The following is an 11,560-nucleotide window of genomic DNA, read 5'->3' on the forward strand; positions in this document are numbered from 1 at the left end:
AGTGTAAATATAATAATCCATATGAAATAATTTTGAAAGCCCAAAGAGTGTGTAGAAAGAGAGAATGACTAAATTAATAATGCTAATACAGAAATTAGTCATCGGTCAGTGTCCATCAGCAAAACAGAGTCAAGAGTAACATAGAAAAGGGAAAGAAGAGCTACAGTCATCGACTCTGTTGGAAAATGCACTGCCACATGCTTCAGGTGTTTCTACTCAGTAAAAATATTTAATAAAATCCCTGCTTTCTATGTAAGAAAACACTTCTGTAGTTAGGGACAAAGTTTTACCAAAAAGAGGATGCAATCCTCCTTCAATGACTTTTAGGTATGAAGCATGCACCTTAGTGTGATGGTAGAGATATTATGAAAGCAACTAGAAAAGGTTATACTTATAACATCTTAAAATCATCTCTGATAAGGTACAGTGAGAGCTAAATGATTTACAAATAAGGACACAAGAGCCTCCCCCCACCCCTGCCCCACTGTATTTTTGGCTCAAAAAGAAGCGCATAGAATTTGAAAGTGTTAAAGCTCACATTTGAAATGACAAATGTAAGACTGATTTAGAAAAAAAATATGTTTTGTGTCTGGATCCAAAAGCAACTAATTTTTAAAGTAAAACTATGCTATCATAAATTTTTATCAGAAATTGTAGACATCCAAGTTCTAATTTCATTTCTTTTCTGCATTAGAAATTGGCGGCAGAGTTTAGAACTGAAGTGAATAAACACCAATCTAGTAGATAATTTACCTTATAATAAACTGACTAACAAAATGTCATTTTTCCCACAGCAGTATATTTATTGTGCTGAAATCAGGTAGCAGGGAACAAATAGCTCTGGGGAACCAGTACAGAATGTTCACAAAGATTTACAAATCTCTAGTCATTACACACTGAGCAGCAAAAACACAGGTGCTGAATCCTCTTAGACCAAACAACTATATTTGTTGCAAATTTTCTATAATTTTCATGACTGCATACCTTTTGGGGGAAACGTGTGTAATTTTAATGCACAATAAATATTTTATAGTTTACAAATATTCTGAAATAGTTGGTCTGCACAAACAGCATACATCCTGCACATGCAGTCTTGATATCTTGAGATGCTTAGAAAGATTCATGCTTTCGTTTTTTCTTTTTTGTTTTTTGTTTTGGGGGGGAGGTAACATTTTCTCTTCCCATAATGATTCCTGTGCAACACCCCTAACAATTTGACCTATGTAATAAGACACTGTACAACTTCTCTTTCTTGGTGAATTTCCAGTTGTTCATTTACATTACATGAAATACTTCATTTGTAAACAGCAAATTTAACTTTCTGGTTCTGACTACTCTCATTTTTATTCATTTTGTGTCTTAACAATTAACACCTTGTAACAATCAAGCACTGAATTTAATGATTTTTTTTAGCACCAAGGAGTCAGGAATATTGCACCAAAATGGGTTTACACTTCATATCTAGTTAATAAATAAGATCTGGCAACTCTGTCACAAGAAAAATATCACTCCAAAATTAAACACATTAAAAGAGAAGAATAGTTTCACAGAAAAATTTGGTGTATGCCCATTTGTAAAAAAGCAAAAAAAAAAAAAAAACTAGTGGATTGGATAGTCAATATTAAGATCTACAATAGAGGACTCCTTGATTTTTTTTAATTAAAATTTATTTAATTTTAAATGTTCTTTCCAACAGAAGAGGTAGGTATATTTCCACATATGAAAAATCAGTTAACAGCCGCAAATCAAAACATTAGAAGTCTGGTAAAAATCAACATACTGTCTCCTAACAGCACATGAATGTAACTATTTATGATGTCACCAATAAAGACATGAGTTGTTTCATGTTCCAATCAGACAATAATCTTAATTTTCATAATGTATTTCTGATAGTCATAGAAATATTGAAAGGCTGCCTTTTCACAAAAACTGTTTCCCGCAGTGATTTGTGCCACAAGTCATGGTGACCTCTGGGTCGCCAGACAGGATTTTACTGTAATTCTTTCTTATTTTCACCAACACCATCATCATCAAGCCTCTAAAAGTCTACAGAGATCATCAGATTTTAAAAATTTAATTACAACCACAAAGGTAATTCAAACCAGAGGTGGAGAGATTCGATCATTCCAGTCAGCAAACGAATTCAAATGTGCAAATTTTAAAGTATCTGCATTTCTAGCTTCGGACCAGCAAATGTATAGTAACTGATTTAATCAGTAGGTAATTAGTAATTTAGCCAAAAAACTCATAAAGACTGTGTTTCTGTGATCATCGGACTGAAGAATAACTGCATGTAAGATACATGAGAAATTTCATGCAATAGACAAATGATGCCTCCAAAGTCACATAACAATTGCTTTGGTCTGGACAACATGAAAGCTAATAAAAAAAAATGTTTAAAATAAAAACTTCATAAATAAAACATCTGGGTATCATAGTTAACACTTTACTCAATCTAAAGGTCACTAATACATAAGAGCACATTTGCCATTTTTCTCCCCACCCCAAACCCTCATTTGCTTGTTTTCCCTGAAATTTTATCTGAAATGGGAGCTTCCTCACTGTCAACAGCAGTTAAGACCTCGTTCAATTTACTCTCCTTTTGCTTTTCCATTTTTCTGCTTTTTGCCATTTTCTATCACCAGTTTTTCTGATTTGTTCACACCATTGGCTGAAATACCATTCACAGCTGTTTTTCCAGTGTTTGATTTTTTAGGCTCATTGTATGTCCGAACGTAGAAGTTGAGAAAGAGAAATATGAAGCTGATTGTGTAGGCAATCAGAGCCCAGTGCATCCACTTCGGGAAGGGGCAATCCGTGTAAAGAGACATTGCTGTGTGTCCAATGGTCACAAAAAACTGAACCTGGAAAACAGAAGCAAATGCATAGCACACAACTTCAGAATCTTCTAGATAGCTAAGACAGGCCCAAATTCTGCCACCTTATCCAAAGTTTAATAGTTCTCTGGCTTCCACTCCTGGCTCTTGCTCATTCAGGTAGCTGCTCAAATGCCTTCTCCTCAGCAAGGCTTCCTGATGACTAGAACTAAAGTGCCTCCATCCAACTGGCCATTTCAATCTCATTCACCAAAGGGTTTTTGTTTTGTGTGGGTTTTTCCTTTATAAGAATGATAGCTATCTAAAATTGACTTCTGGATCACCCATCTTTCCACTCGTATGTAACTCCAAAGGGCAGGACACTCTTTTGCTATGATGATTCCTGAGTCTTTGGCACAGTGTCCGGACTCAATGAATATCTGCTGGATAATAATCCTATATAATAAAAACATAGTATGCAAATTGTCCCAACAGGGAGTTCTTCTGGGAGTTCGACTGGGGGCAGGGCCAACTGGAGGAAGGGAGGGAGGCCCCTGAAGGCAGCTGGCAGCCACTAGGATCCCTACCAATGCACAAATTTCATGCATGGGCCTCTAGTAAATAATATCATCTAATGAGAGAGAATATCAGTGGCCGAACAGAATAAAGTAATAGTATTGGAGGCTCTTCAATTTTTGTGTTGCTCCCACATTTTTGACCTATTTCTTTCCACAAAATTGTCAGTAAATTGGTATCTATAGTTTTAAAATGAACTTCTTACAAAATAGCAGGCAAGTAATAGGCATTTGAATTAACACTATTCTTTAAAAGCTAAGATCTTTGGTAAAATTTAGTAGGTAGTTGAAAATAGTGCAAAAAGAGAGAATCACTTTCAACTTGAAGAATTTTTAAAAGGAGAAAAACCAAAATTAAGATGCTTTTTATTAAGATGAGGCAAATCAGTTTAAATTCAAATATATTAATAAATGAAAGGTTCTCAAGATAAAAATTATGAATTTCATGGTGTTAACCAGTGTTATGTTTTTACAAGATTAGCCTACATGATTATCTGTTGTAAGAACTGGAAATACACTACCCTTCATAAATTAGCATCCTATTTGGAATGGACGTTTGTGGTTTCTCTTTAAGGATATCATTATCAGTATTATTATATCAAATATTATTAAAATCATTTATTCCAGGTAAGCCCCAAACTTGTATCACACTAAACACTTAAAAAAATTTCCCATGGCAAATCCAGATTTTAAGAACTTTTGATTTCACAATGGTTCTTGAACTGGCATCACCGAAAAAGGGTGTGTCTGTGGGTGTGACTGAGTACGGCATCGCTCAAGGAGAGTCAGGTGCAGGCTCCAACAAAATAGGTATCAATAGTTCATGTGATTTTTGTAATCTCTTCATTTTCTTGGGACCACTTACTAATTACTAAGAGAAATAAATTACACAAACTGGATAAACAGCTTACACAAAAACTGAAGGAAGCTTCCTGTAGCATTTTAATTACAAATGAATCCTTCACACCAGCATTCGCCAAAAGTTGTGTTTCCTGTTTGGTTAGCCAGCTGTTTGGCAACTTAAAGCAGAGATGGATAATATTTCCAAATGTGATTTCACTGATAAAATTGTGTGCATGCTATGATTAAAGCAAATTATAATAAATTCCAAGGCTTGAAGAATACTACCAGGTTGGACTGGGTTTCCAGTTTCATTCCTGGGCTAGTGCCTCGCTCTGAATGTTACACTGAAGCACCCAAATGCTATATGAAGTCCTACTGGGGATGTGCTGGAAACTGTCTACTCCAAGACTAGCAATTGAAAATACCTAGCTCTGCTCTCCGAGGAACTGGTGTTGGAGAAATAAGAGCAGTTCTCCAGTCCTTGTTCTCTTCCTTTACCTCAACCCTTTCTTGGCTCTATGTCTTTTCTTCAACTTTTATTCTAAATGTATGGGATTTGTTAACAATTACTGAAAACTGGGACAGCAAACAGGATGAAGAGAAATAATAATATTTTAAGTAAATATTTTTAAAATCACCTAAGAAAGAGTTATATTATTTTTCTAGACAAATATGAGTCTATGTACTTTGTGGTGTGCTTAGATCTTTACTCATCCACTTCACAGATATTTATTTGTAAAGAATATTCTCTTAGACAAGAGCTAGTCTAGTCTTTTAGAGACATTTAAAAAGCAAGTGGCCATAACCCATAAGTCTATGAACAGGTAGCTCAGAGTCAAGCAACCTCAACTCCCAAACCTGGCTCATAGAGTTGAATTTGTAATAGAAAATTGTCAAAAATCACTCAGCACTTTACAATAAACTCAAACATGTTCAGTGTTGCGCCAGAGGAAACTTTAGAAGCATTTAACTCACCAGTTGCAACATGGTCAGGTATCGTTTCCACCAAAGATACTTCTGAATCCATGGGCCAAATGCAGTTAGCCCATAGTATGAGTACATAATCACATGAATGAAGGAATTCAGCTGGGCTCCGAAAAATGCTTTAAAAAAAGAGGAAATTACAAGATATAGAAAATTTTATTGGTCAATAAACTATTTGGATATGAAACAAATGAGTCTACTTTATTTCCTAACAATCTTGAGTAAAGATTAGGAATAAATGTTGTAAAATAGTACTATTGAAAAGCTTTCTCGTCAGAGCATGCTAGATATTTTTAATGTTTACACTCAGGTTTTTAACATATAAAATGGATGTTCTTCAAATGCAAAGGACTTTCAAAATAGTGAGCTTTCAAGTGGGGTACTCCAGTAGTTAAGTGGGCCCCAATATAGAATTACCTATATTACTTTTCATCTTATTATTCTTGAGGGGAGAAGTCATGGTACATATAATGGTTTAAGTAAATTTTCAAATGTCTCATTATTGCCTTTAGATGTGCCAATATAAATACCTACAAAAATATTTCTTAGGCTTCTAAATAATTTTAAGTGAGGTGAACTGTACTATAATGTCTTGTACCATGGGTCCTCATCAGAGGAATGTAAATCATCTTCAATCTACAGGCATCTGAAAAGCTAGAGGCAGATCTTAGCCAAACTATGAATTCAGATTATCTTTAACATTAACAAAGCAATATATAATTTCCTTTGGGTAAGAACATGCTGATTTTAAGGCATATTATAGAGGAGGAGTGGCTCTTGGCTTAAACTGGAATGGAGCCTTCAGACTGAGAAGCTATATCTTGATATCCTTTGGATGAAAACTACTAGAACTGCTCCCCATCAAAATATTATTTTCTACATTTATAATTATTTTATACTCATCTCGGGGACAAATCTTTAGTGTTAAAGTAGTCACAGGCAAAAAGTCACAGGCAAGTAAAGCTAAAGCTTTACTGTCTTCAAATTTCTTTACAATGAAATTAATACAGAAATAATCATGAAAGCAAGTTAAATTATGGACCAACTCAAATTCCCAGGTTCTCATTACTTTCCATCCAACATATTTACATAATTTAATAAATGCAGATATGTTTCTGAAAATGCTCACCTTGTCCCCCTGCGACCCACTTAATTCCAATCCACCACAATGTAAACATTGTACAGTGATGATATACATGAAGGAAAGAGACTTGGTTGTTTTTCTTCCTTAGGATAAAAAACACCGTGTCCAAATACTCAATTCCTTTAGATACAAAGTACCACCACAGAGCAGCAGCTATCTGTATAAAGAAAGAAAAGCATTATTATTGGTATCATCATATAGTTTTCTACTCATTGTATATAGGTCCTAAATAATTTTCACTACACAAAATGTACGAGGAATGAAATCATTTTTGCTTAAGAAGGTGTGAAATCTAGGCATCTATCCATGGGGGAAAAATGAGAAAGACCAGAGTCCAAATCTGTTTCTACTCTGTACTAACAATATAGGAAATATTTCATGATACATAGCTGGATCCACATAGTACCAAATTGCTGTAGTACCAAGAGCTGTAAATTACATTCACATTGCTATGTTTTTCAATTTGGTAAAGAAACTGAGGCATTTACTTTGTATAGGTACATTGCACTTCAATTGTTCATGCTTAGTCTATATTATATTTCATATTCTTGTAAGTACGTTTATGGATAGCAACCAGTCTCTGTTAGTGTCTATCTCTCTCTCTCTCACTTTAACATGCAACCAAGTACCTAATCACAGAAGTCTGCATTAGGCAGTAAAATCTTTAAAATAGCAGATTAAAATAAACAAACAGAAACAACAAACATTTCCTAGTTCATAAATATAATCCTGCTTACATAAATAAGTCTTTTCTTTGAGGGGCTCTAATTAAGGCACCAGATGGTACAGAAGGATTACTATACTGCTGAGATTAAGGAACCAAGGAGCCAGTGAGAGGTGACCTCTGTATATATGTTTTAAAGTATTTTAAAGAATTCTATTATAACAGAAGCCTAAACTCAACTTTTTATGTCAAGTACTTTTTGTGATATGTGCCCTAGGGAGTACCTAACAGAATAAACCTTTGTGTGTCAGGTGTTGTCTAACAGATTCATTCATAGGCTTAGATGTTTTAGAGTTAATAGATCCCTTATTTTATCCCTGCACCTGTTGGATATCATGGGGTTTGGGTTGTTTTTTTCTTTTGAAAAACAAAATTACATAAAGTGTGGGCCAAAGAGAAAATAAAATCTTTTATTTACAGGTTGAGAATTATTCACTGAATTTGCTTGTGTAATAATATGGTTTAAAATAGGCTTAAAATAGTTAACTACTCACAGCAACACAATATATTTAATATTCACTATTATGTTAGTACCTTAAAATAAAGTAACCATTTTGGCATAGTAAACTTTATCTAGAAGGTAAAAGATAATGCCTTATCCTCCCCCCCCCCAAAAAAATGGGCCTCTAAATTAGCCACAATTTATGAATAGTAATAAATAATCCCTATCTTTCATTTGTAAACTGTATTAGATACCTTTGAATAGCTACATCAAAGTGAAAAGTGACACTTCTTGGCTACATAACAACAAATACAAAAACAAGTCTCTGAGTAAAATATTTATTCTACTACATCTAATATTAAGAGGAGAAGAGACAGGGAGGAAAACTTCACATGCAATCTCTGGGTCTCTCTCCTCCTAGTTTAGTCTCACAATAGCTAATTTCTTGAAGAAGTGACTGGTTATGCAGGCCAGGGCGATATTTTAAATCTTTATCCTAAAAATATTAGTTTGTTGTTTCACCCAAGGGGTTTTTCTAAGTGCAGACCTAAAAGAAAGCAAGTTAAACACTTTTTCCTTTTCTTCTCCCTGAGGAGGTTCTCTGACAATATGGTTATCAGAAAAAAATTTTTTCCTAGCCAAGAAATCTAAATGAAGTACTCCCCTCATCCTTTCAGTCATACCACAGGTCTGATTTCTTGCCTCCCATTTGTTACATGATTATTGTTTGCCTTTGCCACCCTTCACAAGAATGTCAACTCCATAAAGGCAGGGTTCCCCTGTCTTTTCCATGTCTTCAGTGCCCCTCAACTATCTGCATCTGATTGATATTCAGTACACATATGTTAAATGAATAAAACGAATTATGACAACCAAAGGGGTGATTTTTTTCATCGGCACATAAATCTTCTAATAAGGAAATGAAGGCATGGACATATCATAGTAAGTACATTAAAGCAGTTTGATCTTGGATCTTGATGAATATTGCTATTTATATTATCCAACCCCAATTCCAAAAAGCTAGTGTTTTCAAGGGAAGCTACTACATATCACATTATTACTACGTATGTTACATGTAACATAAAACATATAACATGTTTACATGTTTTATGTGTTTATATCTTTAAATATGAGGCACAAACACAAGAGAGTTTGATAAATACTTAATAAAATAACTATTATTTTTTCCATTTGAATAAAATGGTAAATTTATTAATGTAGGTGATTGGAAAGTAAAATATGGTAACATTCTATTACTATTGGTTTATTTTTCTGCAAATATAATAAAAACTGTGGTATATAATAAAAATTGTGGTATACTATAAAACATTTGTTTTTCCTCAGACTTTCTTAACAAAAAATTAGAATCTCTTTATGAATTTCTATTCTTGACCAAAAACAACAAAAATCTAAAATATCTTTACATTAAGCATAGAACTTTTTTAAAAGTACTGCAATCTAGTAACCCAACATGTATTCACACTCACACGCCAAATGAAAAACACGGTAGGTAAGAAAACAGATTTTTAATTATGTACTTGAAAAAAATAGCTTTACTGACACAAAACAATCCAGTACACTTCTACCACTATATAAAAATATGTTTTTCACAGACTGGGGACTATAAAATTAAATCTTCTGTGGTTAAGAGTTAATGTACTTACCCTGACTTCATTAACATTATCAGAATAATCCACACTCTGGCAAATATAGCTATATCCTGCTTTATAGGATGCCGTGAATAACTGGAAAAAAAGGGAATAACATTTGGAGTAAAGTTTTAGTAGATACAGCATTTAAGAGCCCTAAATACAATATGCAATCTTTGAAATTATTTTTAAAAGTAATATTATCTAAAATATTTCAAATGCATTAAATATTTAATGTGTTGGAATATTTACAATTTACTGTCTCAATTTTCTGAAATTTAGAATAAATTAAAAATCACATGTAACTTTTGGACTAAGACATCAATTCTATCTACTTCATAATATTAAGAGAAATTCTGATTGACCATTCCTCAGATCTAAGAGTTGCACTGATTTTTATTCTTGATCTCAAGTGGTTTGTATCTAACAAATTAGGTAAAAGTACCAAATAAATAAAAGGCTTTTACCAAGTTGAGATTCCGTAGCCTAAGTTGTCAATTAAAGAATTTGCTAGTGCCAAGAAAAGTATACAATGATTAGTAGCAATAGTTGTATAACAGTGAACTCATTTTACCTTCAATCCAAATTACAATGACATTATATAATAGGATTTAATTTGAAATTGGTATTTTACATCCGCATAGTTTGATCAGTTACGAACCTGAAACTGCTGAGTAAGAATTATAAATAAATATGTGCAACTATTTACTGAGTACTTAATACGTGCTAAATACTATGCAAAAGTTACTTCACTTTTATCTCTGATACCCTAGACAGTGACGGCAAACCTTTTGAGCTCGGCGTGTCAGCATTTTGAAAAACCCTAACTTAACTCTGGTGCCATGTCACATATAGAAATTTTTTGATATCTGCAACTATAGTGAAACAAATTTTTATTTTTTTGATATTTATTTTAGATATTTAAATGCCATTTAACAAAGAAAAATGAACCAAAAAAATTAGTTCGCGTGTCACCTCTGACACGCGTGTCATAGGTTGGCCATCACTGCCCTAGAGGTAGGTATTTTCCCCATTTGTGGGAAAATGAGTCTCAGAAAAGTTAAATAATTTCCAATGTCAGAATAACTCATAAGGGTTATTTTAGAAGCCAGTCTGCTTACTTCAAAATTTCCTCTTAAACACCTGTCCTATATTTTATGTATGTTTTATATTTTTATTATCCAAAATGGAAAATGTCAAGAATATAAAATTTACTTTTAGAGCAAGCATGTCAAACTCGTGGCCCACGGTCTGCATGCCTCGTTTATTTGGCCCGTGTTAGCCTTTGAGTTTGACATGCTTGTGAGTAACTAAGGTACTTTGTTGTACAATGTTACAATGATGGTTTTACATATTCTCTTTTTTAAATTTCCAATAACCCAGGGGAATTATAAAGTGAGTTTAGTAAACATACCTCTCTGAAGATAAAAAGATTAAGCAAAACCATCCCAAAATTATAGACAATGAGTACTAAGCGCAACTGAAAAGGTTCTCTGGCCTTCATCCACTTTGGGCCCAGCCACACGAACAGGAGATAAAGAGTACTTATACAAAGCGTAGGCCACGGAGACTGCATTAGAGGCCAATTTTCCACACGTTTATCTACAGGGAGAACAAAATAACATAAAATTCATTGAACAATGTTTGATAAAATGAATTTTTTAGGAATTGTGTTTCAACTTGGTTTTCCTAAATTGACCAAATACAGATCATTGTCCTCTGAGTCCCAACAAAAATACATGACATAAAAACCAAAGAAACAAGACTAAGTCTTGTGAGCAGCTTTTGAAAACGAAGTTTTGTTACATATGTCACATGTTAGGTTTTACAGAGAACCTAGAGAACAAAGACAAGAAATAGAGCTTACTAAAAATATAGGACAAACTTGGGATGAGATGACAAGTTAATGAGACACTTCATAGACAGAAAAATACTTTAAGGAGAAACTTGTCTTCCATATTAAATGTGAAATTTATCAGTGCAGTTTGGAAGTTGCTCCTTCCTACATTTAAGACAGGAAAGAATTAGTAAACTGAAGAGGTGTGGAGCAATAAAAGCCATTTCCTGGGATATTTCTGGATACTGAAGACAAAAGTAGTTATATTTGGGATGTTAACTTAGAGATCATTACAGTTCTATAATTTATTTAAATGGTAATCATCATATTCAAGACATTTTTCCAAAATTTTCCTTGAGAACATGAGTCTATTTTTTTACCCATAAACATAACCAATTTATAGTTTTTCTCTAAAGTTATAAATCATTTACTTTACATATGTGTAAATATATATATAACACACTATTTCATTTAAAATAAATAAAGTGTCCTTAATATTGAAATAGGCATCCATGAATTAATTTTACAAAGGTTCTGCCAGAAGTA

General features: G+C 33.4%; 1 protein-coding gene across 1 annotated transcript; it reads right to left on the reverse strand.

Annotated features, from left to right (window-relative positions):
* Window positions 1–779: 779 nt before the first annotated feature.
* ELOVL4 (ELOVL fatty acid elongase 4) lies at window positions 780–10,799 on the reverse strand. The gene is made up of 5 exons (XM_015569451.1): window positions 10,592–10,799; window positions 9,193–9,273; window positions 6,348–6,519; window positions 5,210–5,337; window positions 780–2,864 (listed from the first exon to the last, which is right to left on the reverse strand). The coding sequence occupies exons 1-5, from the start codon at window positions 10,751–10,753 to the stop codon at window positions 2,592–2,594; spliced, it is 816 nt and encodes a 271-aa protein (XP_015424937.1). The 5' UTR covers window positions 10,754–10,799; the 3' UTR covers window positions 780–2,591.
* Window positions 10,800–11,560: the final 761 nt, after the last annotated feature.

This window comes from Myotis davidii, unplaced genomic scaffold, assembly GCF_000327345.1.
Source record: "Myotis davidii unplaced genomic scaffold, ASM32734v1 scaffold104, whole genome shotgun sequence".
Taxonomy (NCBI): Eukaryota; Metazoa; Chordata; class Mammalia; order Chiroptera; family Vespertilionidae; genus Myotis; species Myotis davidii.